Genomic DNA, 22,191 nt, shown 5'->3' with positions numbered 1-22,191 from the left:
CAGCCCTATTTTAACAGTAGAGAATAATAATGTAAGAGATGCATTTCTTTAGTAACACCAATGTAATAGATTTGCTCAACAGAGTAGACTAAAGGAATAATGGGTTTAGGGTGCACATCCCCAATCTGTTACCACAAAGTTGGGAACATGAAAAGGTCCAAAATGTGATATTGGTATGCTGACGCCTTAAAAGTTCCCTTCACTAGAACAGGAAGGGACCAAGCCCAACCCCTGAAAATCAACCCCATACCATAATCTCCCCTCCACCAAACTTTACACATGGCACAATGCAGTCAGGCAAGTTCCGTTCTCCTGGAAACCACCAGACCCAGACATTTCTATCAGATTGCCAGACAGAGAAGCGTGATACGTCACTCCAGAGAACACATCTCCACTGCTCTAGAATCCAGTGGCGGCGTGCTTTACGCCACTGCATCCAACGCTTTGCATTGCACTTGATGTAAGGCATGGATGCAGCTGCTTAGCCATGGAAACCCATTCCATGAAGCATTCTATGCAGTATTGTTGTGCTAATCTGAAGGCCAAATGAAGTTTGGAGGTCTTTATTGACAGCAGACAGTTGCCAACTTCTGCAAACTTCAGCGTGCGCTGACCCCGCTTTGTCATTTTACGTGGACTATCACTTCGTGGCTGAGTTGCTGTTGTTCCCAGTTGCTTCCACTTTGTTATAATACCACTAACAGTTGAATGTGGAATATTTAGTAAAAAGGAAATTTCACAGATGGACTTATGGCACAGGTGGCACCCTATCACGGTACCACGCTTGAATTCACTGAACTTCTGATGGTGACCCATTCTTTCACAAATGTTTGTATAAGCAGTCTGCATGCCTAAGTGCATGACATCCTGTGGCCATACTAATACTCTTGATCAAGCTCTTCCATCACCAAAACCATCAGGTCTGGTTCACACCAATGCATGTTGCAATCTGCTGTGGGAAAAAAATTCCTGACCCTTTTCAAAAACACAGTGGCTGGAAACACGTAGATATGAACGTGTCCCATAGGAAACCATGTTAAATGGACTGTAGTGAATTTCTGCAAATGAAAAAAGTACAAAAAAACGATTAGGTGTGAACCAGGCCTTAGTGAGGTTGACCCAGTTGACCTGCTGATTCAAGTTCAGACTCAGATACAGCAAAGCTTGCTGTGGGCAATGGAGACACAAGTGAAGAGGCAGGCAGCTAAATCGGATCAAAGGGAAGCCCATGCTTCAGCGGTGTGGAGAATCAGGACATTTTAGGGCTCAGTGCCCCAGGAAAAAGACTGCGTCAGATCTAATGGCTGAAGTACTAAGGGCAATACAGATGTTTCTGCTCTCTAAGAAAGGGGGAAATTTCAGGGGGCCTCAGTGAAGGAGCTGAGGGCCCCTGAGAAAAGCTAGTGTTCCAAAAGATACCAGGAAGTAAATGGATGGAGAGGGAAGGCCTAGTTCATCGACATGAGGACAGAGTTAACTATGGACTGCACTTGTGTATTACTGAAGTGGAAGAAAGTTATACCTGCTTGTTTTCAGGACAGTATAAGTTTGGCAGATGGGGTTAAAGCTCAGGTGATCTAATTGCTGACCACTGGTGATTCATCGGGGAATCGCCCACAAGCAAGAATGGAGTCAGTGGATGTTGACCTACCCCTAATCAGGTCCCCCTCCCCGCCTCGTTCTACACAGACATGAATGAAAAAAGCCAGCGCTCAAAAAGAAAAAGAAAAAAAAAAAAAAAAAGAGTCTAAAATTCAAGCGAAAATGTAGGAAGAAGTCTCTTAGAAGCTCATCTGAATCCTCAACGAAGCTTAATTGGATGCCACCAGCACCAGGGGGAAATGCACAGAGTCATTGCGCCACCTCAATCTAAAGTCACTGTCAGACCATTTCCAAAAACTAGCAGGGAGAACAAACGGTCAAGCCAACCAAGCAACCTGAGAAACTTAGGCACCTGTCCTACAGTGTCAGTTCACGTGAAGGGAAGTACTAAGGTACTGACAGACACCGGGGCTCAAGTAACTTAGCTATACAGAGACTTTTATGACAAGTATCTGAAACATATCCCTTTGCACAAGTTGGAAGAGTTGGAAATCTGGGCTACTGGCGCTGAAAAATTTCCTTATCATGGTTACATTCCAGTTAAAATAATTTTTGGTCCCTCGACCACAGGGGAGACATTTGATACATCAGCAGTTGAATGTTCCAGACTGCCAGAAACAAGACAAAACTCTCTCTTAATTGGAATTAATACTTATCTAGTAAAAAAGGTTGCTTATTCCACTAGCTGAAAATTAAAACCTCACACTCAAAGGAATACACCCTCAATAGCATCAAACCTTTTGATGGGTGGTTCGGGAGCAGAGAGTCCCAATGGAAGGAGTGGGAAGATTGTGGAGGCTAGGAGCCAGGGAGAGAGTGCTGCAGCCTTGTGAAATAGTCTGTATTAAGGCCACAGTCAAGTTGACTTGGGATCAGCCAGGACCATTTGTCGTCTTGGATACTGATTCACAACAAGAAGAGATAGGAGTGGAGCTGGTCCTGGAAATAGTGCCCAAAAGAGCAATGTTCATTGTATTACTAATATTATTCCATGAAGTGAATATTTGCTTAAGTAATTTGGGTTTATATTATATTCTTTCTCCATATACAGTACATATATATTTTATCTATATTAATTGGTTTTAACAAATACATATTGGCATATATTGTGGATATTATGTTTTTAACATTATAAATAATTTTAGTCCATTTTATTACAACATCTGTATGCTACAGAAGAAGTTAGATAATTAAGAAATCTCAGTACAAATGACCTCAACGAATGTCTGTAAGATGTATAGGTAGAATTTTTTTTTCTTTCTCCAGAATCACTTATGTTATACATTATTTTCACTGACAATGATCCCAGTCTGTCTAACCTGTTCTGTCAAAAAGGGATCTTACCTCTTAAATTTAGAGTATTCTTACCAGCCAAAGGTTAGAGGTCAACTTTTGACACAACACAGGAATTTAAGAGAAATCCAAAATTAAGTTCTGACAAGCTTAGGCCTAAATAAGTCGGCAATGTCAAACTAACATTCAAGCAGTGGAAAAGGAGTGATGTAGAAGAGGTGGTTCCTGATTGGCTGTGGCCACAGGTCCGGGAAAACAACACCTCTCCCTCAGTTGGGGAAACAAGAGCAGAAGCCTCAGCACCAGATGTGCCAATCTCCCCCACACCTGAGGACACCACCAAAGTTAAAACAGAAACAGCTAGTCCACCCACAAGAAGGGGCATTACTCCTAGTAATGGAGGCCTTGTGACAAGGCCCAACGTTGAAAATGATTTAGAGTTTAAACCCCATTCAGTTGTTGTGGGCCCCGATTGTGAGTTGGAGACACGGGAGGCTGAGTCCTGTCAAGGCATCTATGAGTGGGGGAAGGATGCAGTCAAGTGCTGGCTATGTCACTATGCAATTCAGGAACACTTACAGATGGGATTATAATTAAGCCTTTTTTGCCCTAATGCCCAGTACTGGGACAGCTACATCACTTCCTGTTAGCAGAGTGTATCCAATTCTCCCACAGCAGAGGATCTTGGGATCTGTTGTCCTATAGTCAAAGCATACTGTATTTCTGAGTGCTGACTGAAGTAAACATACCAGAAAGCTGGCAAACCAAAAGGATGCTGGGAAAGCAGATATATTCTATTGCAAGAAGTGGGATCGTTCTCTTGGCGCAGGATTCAGAGCTGGATGCAGGGAGACTGCTGTTCTCCTCAAGAGAAAGATTGTGAGCTTACGGCTGGGACTGTCACAATACTGCCCGCTGTGCTGAAAGGCTGTCAGGGGGTAACTCTAAACAACCTTTGCATACAGTCGAGAGCCTGTGCAAGAACTCTTGTTCCTAGGAGACTGTGCTATCTACAGGATTAGTGAGCGGATGGATAAACAACCTCTTTCTGTCATTACTCTAGAGACACTGCATGCACCTCAGTCACCAAGAGACTTTTGCTTTGAGCAGTACCACCTATTTGTTTAACTTAATTACCAGTATTCGATATTCATGGGCCCCACCATTGCTAGCAGAAATCAGCGAATACCACCATATGAAGAACTATTAACACTACAGGACTGAAGAAGCAATATCTAGTTAAAGGGACCTCTTCTATTCTAAGGTCATTGTTACTCAAACCAGGGTACCTACATATTTTTATGCAGGAGTATAAGTTTACATAATTCTCTGCATATCCCTTGTAATGTCGGTTGCCTAGAGGGGACTGAGAAAAAAGTATTCTCTTCCCCCTCTTACTGTCGATGTTGCATTTATATAGTTGAAGCTTACCTCTCATAACTGTACAATCTGTTAAACATTGCTAATTGATTTTTTTTTTTGGTTGTACCAGTGTTTCTTTCATGTGTTAATTGGGGTTGTGCACCCTAAACCCATTATTCCTTTGGTCTACTCTGTTAAGCAAGTCTAAAATAGAGGTATCACTAAAGAATTGTGTCTCTGGCACTATTATTCTCTACTATTGAAAAATGTCTGAACCCAGAGTGTCAGAGGTGTTGGGAGGTCAAGGCAACCACTGGGGACAAGTATCACTGAACGGCCCTTACGGGGGTTGTGCTACATTTACAGCAGAGTGATGATCACCAGATCCTGGAAATCCTCATCCCTCCCATTCACACTGGTAAATGCTAAACTATCATGGTTGATGGTGAATCATAGAATTCATGTATTTGGAAAAACATCGGAACATTAGATTCGTTATATTTCTGGAGACATTCACTAACACTTTAGCAAAGAACCTGACAGGCAGATATGAGACACTATTCTGGTTAGCTTCCTTTTCTCATTCTTTTTCTATTCAATCTTTTCTCCGTTCAATTTTTCTTTTGATTTTTTATACTTGCTCAGGTCATTTACTCATAGTTTAATGAAGAGATCAGCGGATGATCAGAAGGACACATGTATGGTATATTTACTGATGTCATCCCATACTGCTCTGGTGTACAGGAACAGCTATTCCAACCTTGCTATTTCAGTAACAGTCATACAATTTACATACAAAACTTACTGTGTATACTTTATCTACAGAGCAAAATTTCAGAAAATGTTTGTATTTGTGTTAATACATCAGGGATGTTGTATTCCTATCGCCCGATGCTCGGGACATGTAGCTCTGTGCGCCGGGCAGGTAGTTTCTTCCTGTAGCCCTGCTGCAGGCAAGCAGCAGAGTTCACCTGTCAGGTGAAGCAATCTACGGCAGCGCTGCCACCGATTGCTTCACACAGTGCCAGCCTCTCTGCACCCCCGGTGTGAGGTCTCCCGGGATTTGCTTGACCGTCTGCAAGCCCGGCTCGCTGTCGGCTAGAGGGAAGAAGAAGAGTGGACAAGTCCACTCCCCTCCCCTGATTGTGCTGACCTGGAAGTGATGTTACGATGTCACTTCCGGGTCCCCGCTGAGAGATGTTAATGCAATCACCAGGAAAGAATGTAATATGGTGCGATGTGCATCACATTACATTCAGTGGAGCAGAGGGGAGACATCCAGGGTCTTTTAGATCTTGGATGTCTCAAAGAGAACATCACCAAAATCGTCACATAGGGGACTTTGTCCCCTACGTAATGAAAAAAAAAATAAAATAAAAAAAAAAAGTAAAAAAAAAATATTTTTTTTATTGCAATAAGTGACATTTACACCCAAGCACATACCATCCCCCCCAAAAAAAATATTAAGGCTTAGACCGCCACATATACGCACGTACAAACATAAAAGCACATGCTGGGATGCCTACGCATGAAACCGTCGACTGCAAAACACGTTACAGATCGCCGCGCACGCCAGAATGAGAGCAATAATTCTAGCACCAGACCTGCTCTGTAACACTAAACTGGTGACCTATAAGGAGCTTTAAATGTGTCGACCTATAGAAAATATGGGGTACTGAAGTTCATCGCCATTTCACAAGTGCCTCCTCATCAGTGCAGCCTATCAGTGCCCATCAGTGCAGCCTATCAGTGTCCATCACTGCAGCCTCATTAGCACACATCAGTGAAGGAGAAATATTACTAATTACCAAAATTTTATAACAGAAACTAAGAAAAAAAGCATTTTTTTTTCAAAATTTTTTAAGTTGTCTTTGGTTTGTTTAGCAAAAAATAAAAAAAAAAACAGTGGTGATTAAATACCACCAAAAGAAAGCTCTATCGGTCTCAAAAAATGATTTAAAATTTCATATGGGTACAGTGTTGCATGACCACTCAATTGTCATTCAAAGTGCGACAGTGCTGAAAGCTGAAAATTGGCCTGGGCAGGAAGGGGGTGAAAGTGCCCATTAGGCTAGTGGTTAAAAGCCCCAGACATTCCTAAAATCACCTCCGATTTAAATACAGTTTTGGTTAAATTTTTTATTTTTTTTTAATCTGGACAAGTAGATTGTTATGAGGGACAAGTAGATTGGGGCCATGATTTAGTCCCTGGACAAGTAGGTTTTTAAAAAATTCCCACACCCCTGTACATATATTGAAAAGAAAATCAAATATGGATTAGGAAGACAATAAAACAGCATAAAACATATATTAACTTAAATATGGACACCACCAAACATTAGCAATATTATCATTGCTTTCAGTATGCAGTTCAAATGATAGGTCATAAAGGAAGATGTATACAGTATATATGTATGTAAATATATGTCCTAATAGAACAAAAACATAAATCATAATACCTTTAATGTCCTAACAGAGGAAATATGACATTTTGTCACTGGAGAGTAATCAACCAGAGTAATAATAAATCTGTCACTTAGCTTCACAGACACCCTGAAAAAAAATCTATACATTGCTAAACATCGGCAAGAATATCAAACTTCCAATATATTCATTATAGATACTCCACTTACTATTTTGTGACAGCTTTAGAATTTGGTTGTTTGCTTTTGTGTTTTGGACTCTGGTGAGCAAGGCCCAAGTGGTCATGCAATATGTATCAAGTAGTATAGCCATTTCATTGCAGTCTATGCAATTCTGTGTTTGGGGTCAAGATCAAGTAAAGTTTGCTGAAACTTCTCAAGTTTTTGAATGACCTCTATTTGATGTTTTTTTGGAAACTTGGGACCTCACCAGAGAAATATAATCAGTTTTAAGTCTTAGTGATGTTAATTGCAACTGCTCTATAGACATTATGCCCAAACAAACCAGAAGGACCTTCTTTTCTTGAAAATTAGAAATGTTTTTGTAAATAAAAAAAGGCTTCAACAGAAAAGCCCAGCAATAATGTCTATTGTGCTGAGTTAAGTATGTGAGAAGAGGCTTTAACCACTTGAGCTCCAGAGGATTTACACCCCTTAATGACCAGGCCTTTTTTTGCTGTTTGGCGGTGCACTAATTCAAATGATAATTGCGCGGTCATGCAATGCTGTACCCAAACAAAATTTACGTCCTTTTTTTCACACAAATAGAGCTTTCTTTTGGTGGTATTTTATCACCTGTAAACAAAAAACCACGAAAATTTTGAAAAAAAAACAATATTTTCTACTTTCAGCTATAAAAAATATATCGTAAACTCAAAGTTAGTCATAAATTTAAGCCAAAATGTATTCAGCTACATGTTTTTGGTAAATAAAATCCCAATAAGTGTATATTGATTGCTTTGTGTGAAAGTTATAGCGTCTACAAACTATGGTATAGATACTGTAATTTATGCCTTTTTTTGCTATACAGCGCTGCACTAATTCAAATGATAATTGCGCGGTCATGCAATGCTGTACCCAAACGAAATTTACGTCCTTTTTTTCACACAAATAGAGCTTTCTTTTGGTGGTATTTGATCACCTGTGCGCTTTTTTTTTTTGCGCTATAAACAAAAAAACACGAAAATTTTGAAAAAAAACAATAATTTCTACTTTCAGCTATAAAAAATATATCGTAAACTCAAAGTTAGTCATACATTTAAGCCAAAATGTATTCTGCTACATGTTTTTGGTAAAAAAAATCCTGTGCATTAGCGGGCAAACTGGCGCTATCCAGGAGCGGCGCTAACACTATTGGAAGTCACCAGTGACACTAATACAGTGATCAGTAAAAATCTGTTCACTGTAATCAATGACACTGGTGACAGGGCAGTGAAGGGGTTAACTGGGGGGGGGAGGGGGGCGATCAAGGGGTTAAATGGGATTTCTGGTGCACTAGCGGGCAAACTGGCGCTATCTGGGAGGGGCGCTAACACTATCGAGAGTCGCCAGCGACACTGATACAGTGATCAGTAAAAATCTGTTCACTGATCAATGACACTGGTGACAGGGCAGTGAAGGGGTCAACTCGGGGGGGGGGGCGGTCAAGGGGTTAGACGGGATTATTGGTGTATTAGCGGGCAATCTGGCGCTATCTGGGAGGGGAGCTAACACTATCGGAAGTCGCCAGCGACACTGATACAGTGATCAGTAAAAATTGGTTCACTGATCAGTGACACTGGTGACAGGGCAGTGAAGGGGTTAACTGGGGGGGGCGATCAAGGGGTTAAACGGGATAACTGGTGTACTGGCGGGCAATCTGGCGCTATCTGGGAGGGGTGCTAACACTATCGGAAGTCGCCAGCGACACTGATACAGTGATCAGTAAAAATTGGTTCACTGATCAGTGACACTGGTGACAGGGCAGTGAAGGGGTTAACTGGGGGGGGAGATTAAGGGGTTAAATGGGATTACTGGTGTACTAGCGGGCAATCTGGAGCTATCTGGGAGGGGCGCTAACACTATCGGAAGTCGCCAGCGACACTGATACAGTGATCAGTAAAATTGGTTCACTGATCAGTGACACTGGTGACAGGGCAGTGAAGGGGTTAACTGGGGGGGGGGGGGGCGATCAAGGGGTTAAACGGGATTACTGGTGTACTGGCGGGCAATCTGGCGCTATCTGGGAGGGGCGCTAACACTATCGGAAGTCGCCAGCGACACTGATACAGTGATCAGTAAAAATTGGTTCACTGATCAGTGACATTGGTGACAGGGCAGTGAAGGGGTTAACTGGGGGGGGGGGCGATCAAGGGGTTAAACGGGATTACTGGTGTACTGGCGGGCAATCTGGCGCTATCTGGGAGGGGCGCTAACACTATCGGAAGTCGCCAGCGACACTGATACAGTGATCAGTAAAAATTGGTTCATGATCAGTGACACTGGTGACAGGGCAGTGAAGGGGTTAACTGGGGGGGGGGCGATCAAGGGGTTAGACGGGACTACTGGTGTATTAGCGGGCAAACTGGCGCTATCTGGGAGGGGCGCTAACTCTATCGGAAGTCGCCAGCGACACTGATACAGTGATCAGTAAAAATCGCTTCACTGATCAGTGACACTGGTGACAGGGCAGTGAAGGGGTTAACGGGGGGGGGGGGGGGGCGATCAGGGGGTTAAATGTGACCTAGAGTGTTCTGTCAGTGTATAGTGTTTTACTCACTTTTACTGTGTCTTCTTCTCTGTCTGGAACGGAATGTGTCCAGGCAGAGAAGAATGACATCATATCCTGCCCTGTGTAAATGTCAACACAGGACAGGATAGGACAGGGGCCGAAATCACTGGCTGAAATCTAAGATTGATCCCTCCTGGATCGAATCGTGTCACCCACGGGGCGGTGGGAGCGCGCGCCCCCTACCCGCGAATGTGTCGGGAGCACGGAGCACGTTTTAAAACGTGCTTTTGCGCTCCACTGCCGCCTGCACACGTATATATACAGTGGCAGGGCGGCAAGCGGTTAAAGGTTAAGCTCACCTTTTGCACCATATTACACCTATATTTAGGGTGTAACATGTAGCATGGTACAAATTCCTTCCCTCTCCCCATTCACAGAGATCTGTGAATGAACTACATATCCCATCAGCCACCATGGCAGGTGAACTTGTAGTGATCAATGAAATACAAGTGCATTAATCAGAGCACTCATAGTCAAAAGCCTGGTTTTGCACCTGTGATCTATTGATTGCAGGTGCAATGCTTTGCAGGCTCCTGTAGAAAAACAATGCACATTTTTTCCTGTAAAAACGTGTACTTATTTCATTCAAAGGTTTTAAAAAAAGGTTTAAAAAAAAAGGTTTTCAAAGCCTTCAAGGCAGTAAATTTTTTTTAACAGGTAAAATAAAACATTTTTTGGTTGTGGAGAGCGAGATTCCAACCATACTGACATGTTTCAGGGCTGTGCCCCTTCATAAGACCCTTGGGGCTCCTCTTGAATAAATTCTTGGTGGTGTGCCCTGGTCAAGTGACCTGTGTGTAAGTGCATGTGTAATTTTTACATTTGAATAAAATAGTTTTATTTGCACTATCCGTGTGCCTGGTTTCCTCTTTTAAATTTTGTATGTATATTTTGGCCTTTTGATATACAGCATATACAGAGCATGCAAGGATTTTCAGAGTTGCCTGGTATCAGTGCAGTGTGATACATTTTGAAGATTAGTTCACCATCAATAGACATGTGTTAAATACACTTTTTTACAAGCAGAGCAAGCCTTTAGCCACAAAATTCTGCACAGAGACAAGGGATATTCTACAGATTTACATTCTCTAGAGTGTCAACACAAAACAATAGGACTGACAGCATCAGCTGTAAAGGTTTTAAGAGCGCAAAGACAGGTTATTGGTCTCTGTTCATTTGTCCTATCCAGTTAGCAAATAGTCTGGCAAACAGACATGGCAGTAATTGCAGGCTGCAGGGATGGACCTTCAAGAACAAATAAGGCCTTTAAGAGGGCTGCAAAATGCCTTAAAAGATGGAAGATAATCTCTAAGAACTGTAAGGTTTATCAAGAAATGAACTTGCAGGATCCACTACAGGATGAGACCGTTTCTACTTCTTATTCTTTTCCATAGGATAAATCTTGGGGGAAAAAAAACAAACATAGGAGTGTATAACCTCAATGTACAAAATCATTCTGTGCAGGTATGAGAGATGTCTTTCTCAAATTAGTAATTTTCTCAGTGCTCATAGGGGTGTGTTTCTGTTTTTGTTGTGGAACATCAAGTGCAGTTAGGCAAACTGAGGCAGTAGAGAGCATATGACCCAAAGCTGTTCTCTAGAGGTGGACAGGGTCATACCCAAGGATGCTAACAAAAAACTTGTCTCAAGGTGTGGGCAAGGGTTATTAGAGTGAGCACTCGGGGCAGCCCTAGCAAGTGTCCAGTCCCCTGAAGGTCCTGTACATTACAGTTAAGGAAAATTAGTTTTAATTATAACATCTCTGGGTAAGCCATCCAAATACAAAAATGTAAAGCTGTTGCATCTATAGGTTAAGTGTTTTGATGGACTCTTACTATTGGTGAAGTTTTTTTTTCAGTGGTTTCCAGTCTTAAACCCAAACAGCAAAGCATGATTTGAATTCTGATGTAATTTGTATAGAGGCTTTCTTTAAATCATGTTGCAGTGAAAGTCGTATCCAACACATTCTCAGCTAGGAAGGCTGGAGAAGGAACATCTACCATGACTCCAGGACAGAAGGAAAGCCTAGATGTAGGACTTTGCTCACTTGCTAATTAAATAGCCACATCAGAGAGACCAGTGTATTGTGAACAATCACTACAGCATTTGCTTTGTGTAGTACTTGTCCAAGATGGGAGAGGTGGCATTCTGTCACTGTATTCAATATCGGGGGCGATATTTTGGAGCGCAGTGGTAATGACGCAGTAGATCTTGTGATCTTGTTAATGCTGTGTTTGGCTGAACCTTTTTGCCCTCTAGTGATCTGTATAGTCACAGAGAGTTATTAGACTGATGTTGATAACAACTGGATGTCTGGGAATATGTTTTAGTATAAATTAGAGCCAAGGGAGTACAGAACACAATTAGTCCACCATCGTGCTTACTCGCACACAATTTTTTTGTTCTGCTGTATGTTTATAAATGTTTCCAAATTTAGAGTTCCAGAGCTAGAGTTGCATATAATTATAAAAATACCAAGATGAAGGTTAAAAAATAATATCATCCAATGGTTTATTTTTTCCCCAACCAACGGAATAGAGAACATAGAATTAATAATTAGGTCTTCAAGTACACACATATAACATTAAAAAATAATTAAAAATACATACTTCATGACAAAAAACACAGCATAACATTAAAAAATAATTAAAAATACATACTTCGTGACAAAAAACACAGCAAAATTATGTCCTCCTAGGGTTCCTGTATGATTTCATGTTACACTGAATTCCATCCAATGGCACCAAACAGCCTTTCCTCAACCTTCACAAATTTCCAATCAACCCACCAGCAAAAAACAGATTGGAAAGATGCATAACATTATTTTTATGACTTTAACCTGGCCGTACGCTTATATGCAGCTGCTCAGCAGGTGGGCCTTAATGAATAGAGACTGCATATGTGCGGCGCTGTGTAAACAACTTACCGTGCTGAGGCACACTCCCAGTACAGTAGCCGGCAGGGATCGGTAAGCTCCTGATCCATACTTGCAATTGGGAGCTTTCCGATCACGTGACTGCTATGACAGCCAATCACAGTGGTCACATGACCCGAATGCCCCCCTCCTGGCTTTTTGAACTCTTAAAGGGCTGGGAGGCAGTCGGCATGAATGGGTTAAGCTGGAAAGGAAGTAATCCAGAAGTTTTACAGTCAGGGTGGAAGAATTCTAGTTGTGACTTTTTTCATAGTTACATTGGTCCAACTTGGACTATGATGTCAAACTCTATATTTCATCCAATCAAAAAATCCTTTGCTTTCATTGAGAAAATGCAGTCATCCTGTGTTCAGAGTGTAGCACGGCAGCGGCTCTGCATGGGAGTTGTGATCACTGAAGGAGCGGTGTCTACTACAGTGATTTTCATCTTCTAGAGGGATCACACAGGTATGGCATATGCATAGTTACACTGGTCCAAGCTAGACCAATGTAACTATGTAAAAAAAGTTATACCTGCAATTCTTCTTTAAACAAATATGACCTATTCTACATAATACACAGCATATATCTGTATGTGTCCCATTTGCCAAGTTGAACAATCCTTTGTGTTATCCAAATTAAAAATGTTCTAGTCCACATGTTTTTGAATGTTCAGAAGTGCTGCTGAATAAACTTGACTGGAGGAGATCCAACGCTATTTACTGGGCTTTTCAGGAAGGAGTCATAGGAACCCGGTGTCATTTCAACTATACTATTATTCCGTAGCATTTCTCCTTTGAGAAAATCATCTTCATCATCTGGAAGTGTACCCTGCTGTATGTACAGAAAATAGTTAGATATAAATATATGAACTTTTAAACCATTTTACTATTCATATTCAAACAAAATGCAATATGAGTAGTAGCGTTACTGAAAGACACTTTAACAAAGACTGAGACAACAAAAGTAAGCCACCACATACAGTCAGGTCCATAAATATTGAGACATCGACACAATTATAACATTTTTGGCTCTATACACCACCACAATGGATTTGAAATGAAATGAACAAGATGTGCTTTAACTGCAGACTGCCAGCTTTAATTTTAGGGTATTTACATCCAAATCAGGTGAACAGTGTAGGAATTACAACAGTTTGCATATGTGCTTCCCACTTGTTAAGGGACCAAAAGTAATGGGACAGAATAATAATCATAAATCAAACTTTCACTTTTTAATACTTGGTTGCAAATCCTTTTGCGGTCAATTACAGCCTGAAGTCTGGAACGCATAGACATCACCAGACGCTGGGTTTCATCCCTGGTGATGCTCTGCCAGGCCTCTACTGCAACTGTCTTCAGTTCCTGCTTGTTCTTGGGGCATTTTCCCTTCAGTTTTGTCTTCAGCAAGTGAAATGCATGCTCAATCGGATTCAGGTCAGGTGATTGACTTGGCCATTACATAACATTCCACTTCTTTCCCTTAAAAAACTCTTTGGTTGCTTTTGCAGTCTGCTTTGGGTCATTGTCCATCTGCACTGTGAAGCGGCGTCCAATTAATTCTGAAGCATTTGGCTGAATATGAGCAGATAATATTGCCCGAAACACTTCAGAATTTATCCTGCTGCTTTTGTCAGCAGTCACATCATCAATAGATACAAGAGAACCAGTTCCATTGGCAGCCATACATGCCCACGCCATGACACTACCACCACCATGCTTCACTGATGAGGTGGTATGCGACGGATCATGAGCAGTTCCTTTCCTTCTCCATACTCTTCTCTTCCCATCACTCTGGTACAAGTTGATCTTGGTCTCATCTGTCCATAGGATGTTGCTCCAGAACTGTGAAGGCTTTTTTAGATGTCGTTTGGCAAACTCTAATCTGGCCTCCTGTTTTTGAGGCTCACCAATGGTTTACATCTTGTGGTGAACCCTCTGTATTCACTCTGGTAAAGTCTTCTCTTGATTGTTGACTTTGACACACATACACCTACCTCCTGGAGAGTGTTCTTCATCTGGCCAACTGTTGTGAAGGGTGTTTTCTTCCCCAGGGAATGAATTCTTCGGTCAGCCACCACAGTTGTTTTCCGTGGTCTTCCGGGTCTTTTGGTGTTGCTGAGCTCACCGGTGTGTTCCTTCTTTTTAAGAATGTTCCAAACAGTTGTTTTGGCCACTCCTAATGTTTCTGCTATCTCTCTGATGGGTTTGTTTTGTTTTTTCAGCCTAATGATGGCTTGCTTCACTGATAGTGACAGCTCTTTGGATCTCATCTTGAGAGTTGACAGCAACAGATTCCAAATGCAAATACCACACTTGAAATGAACTCTGGACCTATTATCTGCTCATTGTAATTGGGATAATGAGGGAATAACACACACCTGGCCATGGAACAGCTGAGAAGCCAATTGTCCCATTACTTTTCATCCCTTAGCAAGTGGGAGGCACATTTGCAAACTGTTGTAATTCCTACACCGTTCACCTGATTTGGATGTAAATACCCTCAAATTAAATCTGACAGTCTGCAGTTAAAGCACATCTTGTTCGTTTCATTTCAAATCCATTGTGGTGGTGTACAGGGCCAAAAATGTTAGAATTGTGTCGATGTCCCGTCCCAATATTTATGGACCTGACTGTATACCGAGTTGAGAATAAATTCTGCTGTTTTGTGTCTGTAGTCTTAAAAGAAAAAGGTACTGTGACGGAAGCGTAGGCAGGACAGAACACACATAGAAGATGGGGAACACACAAAGCTTTATTGAACTCTGAAAGACACTCAATCAGGACAGTTCATGGCAGTCCGCGACATGCGGCTTGTAGAAACACCCACGGTAAGCGGGCTCACAGGGATTCAACGGGACCTTGGATGTGGAGTCTGGCCTCAACGCAGCTCCCACACAGCGTACTAGGGACAACAGGCTCACGGGGACCCAACGGGACTATGGCTGTGGAGGCTGGCCTCAACACAGCTCTCACCCAGCTTTCTAGGGACATCGGGATCACGGGGGCTCAACGGCACTTGGGCTGTGGAGTCTGGCCTCAACACAGCGTGCTAGGGACGACATCAGGCTCACAGGGACTCAACGGGACTTGGACTGTGGAGTCTGGCCTCAACACAGCATGCTAGGGATGACATCAGGCTCAAGGGGACTCAACGGGGCTTGGGCTGTGGAGTCTGACCTTTAAGGAGGGGGGCTAATGCAGAGCGCTCAGCGGGGATGCCTGCGGAGGCCCATTCCCCACCCGGACCTCCCACGACAGTAGTGGCCCCAGGGACAGCAGCGGGAGGAAGAGACCGGCCAGCTCTCACGTCGGCCTTTTAAAGCTCCCCGGACGCTTCCAGGTTGCCCTGGCAACGGCCGGCCCAGCGCCGCATTGCCGGGGCAACGAGACACGCCCCCTTGACTCAGGCCGTGCTGAGGTTGCGGCCTTTGTCTCTGGTGGGCGCAGAGCACGGGAACGCCTCGTGCCCGCCAGGGGTGCGCGGAAACGCCTTGGCAGCCTGCTGCTGGGATCTTATCCCGCAGAACCTGGCTTCCAAGGCTGTGCAGGATGAGGACGCGGCAAGGGGGGGAAGAGGGGGGAGGGTGAAGGCACACCGTGACAGGTACAAAATCAGATGCCAGTTTGTTACTGGCTTAATGTTTTCCAAATACACGACACAGACTTTGTAATCTAAAAACAAACCAAAACCTTTCTAAAATAGACAATCCTGTGGCAGCAACGTATACAGTAAAAGTGAAGGAAAAGGGTTCTGGACTCGAGTTAAAGCCAAAAACAAGCCCAAAGGTGTTATTTAGGGTGCAGCAAACACCAACTGATTACACAATGAGCTCAGATTTGACTTTTTATTTTAATCTAAAAATGTGACTGGGGAGTTAACTAAAAATATATGTAAACACAGTTTGTCACGTGGTAAAAAGGAGAAAAGTTTAATAGAAAAACAAAATGTTATCAACTCTTTTAGTAATTTAAAATCTGTTCAAAAAGCATCAAATAAAAGACTATGTAAATAATGGCTAATAGAATTAAAAAAATGACTAACACAAGAGAGAGGACACTGCTTTAAAAAACATATTCAAAATAATTCAAAGTAATTGCAAAATCATTTTTGTTAATGTAATAAAACATAATTATGATGAATTCAACAACCAACCTGAACCAGTTTCTTTAGGCTTTTAAGTTCTCCAATACTGGACTCCTCCCAAGGCTGATAAATAGGATCTATAACCTTCTTACACCTGTTCAAAATTAAAATTAGCAGTGAATATTATAAAAAAAAAAAAACAACCAGATACAGCCATAACATGATTTAAGTGATTTCCAACATAAATGGTTTGGCTTCTTCTCAAGAGCAGCCAATGTAGCCCCCTCCTACATTCTTTACCTGCAGCATTGTTTATTTTTCTCCCTCGGAGATCAAATGCAGGCATCCATATCCATTAGGCGTTACATCATTTGCGAGTATGCATCATCTTCTCCTCAGTGTTCTACTTCTTTTCTACTCTACTTTGCAGAATCATACCTTTTTCCCTTCCAAGCAGCACTAGAAGATACTTGCACACTTTACACCCTCAGGATTCTTAAACCACATACCTGTCTACACTCCTAGTATGACTAGGGAAAAGAAAAAAAAAAATCCAGAGATCATGCATTGCAAAAAGGTATTGGCTACTTACATGCACAATACGTCGTGGCCCAAAAGGGTCATTCAGTGGAAAACAAAATGAGGCACAACAGACTGAGTGCTCTATTCCAAACCATATATTACAAATGTCTTTTATTCAAAGATGCTATATTTTACTGTTACTATATCCAATGCATTTCATGATTTTATTTTATCTCATTCATCAGGGCTATAAACAAATTATATAAAAACAGCATCACAACTGTAAATAAAAAGGTAACAGAAAGTAAAAAAATTAGCAAACATAGAAAACTATATGATGTTGGATATTTCATATAATGGTGCATTTAACCATTTCAATACCGGGCAATTTTACACCTTCCTGCCCAGGCCATTTTTCCATGTTTCAACGCTCTAACACTTTGAATGACAATTGCGCAGTCATACAACATTGTACCCAAACTAAAATTTTATAATTTTCTTCACACAACTACAGCTTTCTTTTGGTGGTATTTAATCACCGCTGGGGTTTTTATTTATTGCTAAATTAACAAAAAAGGCCAAACATTTTGAAAAAACCCCCACATTTTTCTTTGTTTCTGTTATAAAAGTTTACAAATAAATAATTGTTCATAAATTTAGGCCAAGATGTATTCTGCTACATGTCTTTGGTGAAAATAACCCAAATTAGGATGTATTATTTAGTTTGTAGGAAAGTTATAGAGTTCACAAACTATGGTATAGATCTGAATATTGATCAATCCTGAAGTACTGACAGCCAATCTAATTTCTTGAGGTCCAAGAATGTCAGAATAGTACAGATATCCCCAAATGACCCCTTTTTGTAGAGTAGACAGTCCGACGTACTTCATAAGAGGAGTGGCGAGTTTTTTGAAGTTGTATTTTTTTTGTCATAATTTTTCGGAAAATGAAAAAATTAAAAAAATTATTTTCACTATTTTTTTTTTTACATACTGTCACCAGTGCAGTACAGTGTCATCATATAACTGGCATGGCGGTGAACAGGGACACTGACTGGTGGCAGTATGTTATTATTTTTAATTTTTTATTACATTTTTTTTAAGATTTTTTTTTTCATATTTTACTATGACCAAAGTAGTACAATGTTACCATAGTAACATTGTACTACTTTGGGGAAGTGATCAGTATTTTTTGTTTTTTTTTACACAATTTGCTTATAGCAAAGAATTACTTTGCTATAAGCAAGCTTTTACCTGAATGACATGGATTCATTCAGGTTGTTTGTTTTTTTTTTTTTGTGCTTAGCTGTGATTTGGCCACAACTAATCACATGACATGTGCATGTGACCTGCTGTGACCATTCACAGCTAGGCACTAGTATAGAATGGATGGCATGAATGAAGCCATCCATTGTATACAACTGACATGTGACCTGCTGTGATTGGTCACAGCAGGTCACATGGTACCGGCAACGGGGGTCGGTACTCAGATCTGTCATCGCCCGTGTCCGAGGTACACGGCCGGTGAAAGATCGCGCCGCTGCGCGGCTCTGCAACCGCACGAACTGTGCATGTGCGGGAGGACGCCACATGGCGTACACTCCAGAAAGCTAGAGCATTTTTGCGGCCGCCAAACGGCTATAGGCCAGGCGGCTAATGGTTAAGATATGAGCATGTTTAAAATGTATATTATATTAATAAAGGATTTATATAGCGCCAACAGTTTGCTCAGCGCTTTACTATATAACGGGAGACAATACAGCAACAATACAGTTCAATACAAGAGGGATAGGAGGTTTCAGTTATAAACTTACATTAGAACCAGGAGACTAAACATTGCTTTTTTTATTTTATTTTCTTGCTAGAAAAAATGCAGTATATTTGCTACAATGTTGAGAAAGGGGCCGTAAAAGCACCTTGGCATTTGGGATATTAGGTTAGGAGTACTGGCTATAATATTGTAAATGTCATAAGAAAAACAGGGTTAGTAAGTTTTGACAAGGTAATCTAATTAGGAACAGGGTTATTTCAACAAAATTGAGTTTCTGGAGTCAGGAAGTGCTCTTGGGTGAAACCAGTGATGCAGAAGTAAGCAAATAAAGTGGACACCCTGTGTGTGGGACAGCATTGCAAGTATACTAGAAAAGTCAGAGAGCATGACACTCAGAATAACTGTGTCCAGGTATGTTTGTGCTGAAAACAGCCAGGAGACTAAACCTTGCTTTTTTTATTTTTATTTTCTTGCTATAAAAAATGCAGTATATTTGCTACAATGTTGAGAAAAGGGGCCGTAAAAGCACCTTGGCATTTGGACTGGCTCACTGCAAGCTCTTCCAGCTGAAGCTAATCTTTACAACAGGCAGAGGATTCGGTTAAAAGTAAAGCTTACTCTGGCTGAAAACAGAGGATCCCTGCTATGAAAAATGTTCTTGTGGTGAACTGTGTATGCTGTGAGCTAAGGGCTGGTTCAGACCAAAAACTTAGTCTAGTGTGCTTTTAATCTGCATAAAAAACGCTTGCACAGTGTTTTCCATGTGTTATGGCTCTAGTTCAAACCAATGTAGGGAGTTTCAGTGCAGTAAACAAAAGTAGAACATGCTGCAATTTTTCCTGTATGGAACTTATTTATGTGGTAAAATGCATAAAAAAGAAGGGGAATGCACATATACTGATTTGAAATGAAGGAAAAAACGGGTAAAAAAGCACAGCGTCATGCACTTGAAAACTTGCAATATGTGAATGCAGCAGAAATGGCAATGCAAGCGCAAAGCGTTGCAAAACAAGTGTTAGGAAATGTGCAGATGCAAACACAGCCTGAATGACATGTGTTTATTGTACTCCGAAAAAGCAAAGATGCAAATACATCATATATGGCAACACAAGTGCGGCGTGTGTTTCCGAAATGTGCAAAGTGCATGTTTTCTGTGTTGGTTGCCGCACATTTAAAAATATGCAGATATGAATGCAACCTAAATGGCAAAGCAAGTGCGATGCATATTATGTGCGGGTTGCCGAGCGGTTAGATTTTGTGCAGATGTGAACACAGCCTCAATGTGGGGGGTCACTGCATGTTCGAAAACACACAGATGTGAACACAGCCTAAATGTCAACATAAGCACAATGCGAATTTCCAAAATGCAGAAGCAAATGCAGTATAAATGGCAACACAAGTGTGATGTGTGCTTCCCAAACAGGGGGTGAAGTGTGCATATTCTGTGGGGGTCACCACGTGTTTGAAAACATGCAGATGTGAACGCAGCCTAAATAGCAATACAAGCACAACGCACATTTCCAAAATGAGCATTCTTTGTGCTTTGCTGCTCAATTGAAAATGAGCAGATGTGAATTCAGCCTACGTGGCAACACAAATGCAATGCGAATTTCTGAGATGCATGGCAAAGCACACGTTTCTGTGCATGTCACTGCGACTTCAAAAATGTGCAGCACACCAACTTGTGTTGTCATTTAGGCTGCATTTACAGTCAGGGCCATAAATATTGGGACATCGACACAATTCTAACATTTTTGGCTCTATACACCACCACAATGGATTTGAAATGAAACGAAGAAGATGTGCTTTAACTGCAGACTGTCAGCTTTAATTTGAGGGTATTTACATCCAAATCAGGTGAACGGTGTAGGAATTACAACAGTTTGCATATGTGCCTCCCACTTGTTAAGGGACCAAAAGTAATGGGACAGAATAATAACCATAAATCAAACTTTCACTTTTTAATACTTGGTTGCAAATCCTTTGCAGTCAATTACAGCCTGAAGTCTGGAACGCATAGACATCACCAGACACTGCATTTCATCCCTGGTGATGCTCTGCCAGGCCTCTACTGCAACTGTCTTCAGTTCCTGCTTGTTCTTGGGGCATTTTCCCTTCAGTTTTGTCTTCAGCAAGTGAAATGCATGCTCAATCGGATTCAGGTCAGGTGATTGACTTGGCCATTGCATAACATTCCACTTCTTTCCCTTAAAAAACTCTTTGGTTGCTTTTGCAGTATGCTTTGGGTCATTGTCCATCTGCACTGTGAAGCAGCGTCCAATGAGTTCTGAAGCATTTGGCTGAATATGAGCAAATAATATTGCCCCGAAACACTTCAGAATTCATCCTGCTGCTTTTGTCAGCAGTCACATCATCAATAAATACAAGAGAACCAGTTCCATTGGCAGGCATACATGCCCACGCCATGACACTACCACCACCATGCTTCACTGATGAGGTGGTGTTCTTAGGATCATGAGCAGTTCCTTTCCTTCTCCATACTCTTCTCATCACCACTGGTACAAGTTGATCTTGGTCTCATCTGCCCATAAGATGTTGTTCCAGAACTGTGAAGGCTTTTTTAGATGTCATTTGGCAAATTCTAATCTGACCTTCCTGTTTTTGAGGCTCACCAATGGTTTACATCTTGTGGTGAACCCTCTGTATTCACTCTGGTGAAGTCTTCTCTTGATTATTGACTTTGACACACATACATCTACCTCCTGGAGAGTGTTCTTCATCTGGCCAACTGTTGTGAAGGGTGTTTTCTTCACCAGGGAAAGAATTCTTCGGTCATCCACCACAGTTGTTTTCTGTGGTCTTCCGGGTCTTTTGGTGTTGCAGAGCTTACCGGTGCGTTCTTTTTAAGAATGTTCCAAACAGTTGTTTCGGCCACGCCTAATGTTTTTGCTATCTCTCTGATGGGTTTGTTTTGTTTTTTCAGCCTAATGATGGCTTGCTTCACTGATAGTGACAGCTCTTTGGATCTCATCTTGAGAGTTGACAGCAACAGATTCCAAATGCAAATACCACACTTGAAATGAACTCTGGACCTTTTATCTGCTCATTGTAATTGGGATAATGAGGGAATAACACACACCTGGCCATGGAACAGCTGAGAAGCCAATTGTCCCATTACTTTTGGTCCCTTAGCAAGTGGGAGGCACATATGCAAACTGTTGTAATTCCTACACCGTTCACCTGATTTGGATGTAAATACCCTCAAATTAAAGCTGACAGTCTGCAGTTAAAGCACATCTTGTTCGTTTCATTTCAAATCCATTGTGGTGGTGTATAGAGCCAAAAAGGTTAGAATTGTGTCGATGTCCCAATATTTATGGACCTGACTGTAGATCTGCGTGTGTCCCATTGCTTGGCAACCCAATCAGAAAACACACGCTTTGCTGTGCGTTTCTGAAATGGATGTCAAATGTGCATTGCAGCAGACC

The 22,191-nt window shown here is 41.6% G+C and overlaps 1 protein-coding gene across 1 annotated transcript in view; it reads right to left on the bottom strand.

Annotated features, from left to right (window-relative positions):
* Window positions 1–11,936: 11,936 nt before the first annotated feature.
* Window positions 11,937–22,191, bottom strand: part of RRN3 (RNA polymerase I transcription factor RRN3) — a 600,941-nt gene continuing 590,686 nt past the window's right edge. The window contains exons 17-18 of the mRNA XM_089657080.1: window positions 16,520–16,604; window positions 11,937–13,198 (exon numbers count right to left, since the gene is read on the bottom strand). Of these exons, the coding sequence (XP_089513206.1) occupies window positions 13,037–13,198; window positions 16,520–16,604 (247 nt within the window). The 3' untranslated portion in view covers window positions 11,937–13,036. The remainder of the gene's footprint in view (window positions 13,199–16,519; window positions 16,605–22,191) is intronic.

This window comes from Staurois parvus, unplaced genomic scaffold (genome assembly GCF_062004578.1).
Source record: "Staurois parvus isolate SC_StPar_1 unplaced genomic scaffold, SC_StPar_1.0 ptg000962l, whole genome shotgun sequence".
NCBI classification, from domain to species: Eukaryota; Metazoa; Chordata; class Amphibia; order Anura; family Ranidae; genus Staurois; species Staurois parvus.
This window is presented reverse-complemented; position numbering and strand designations above follow the sequence as displayed.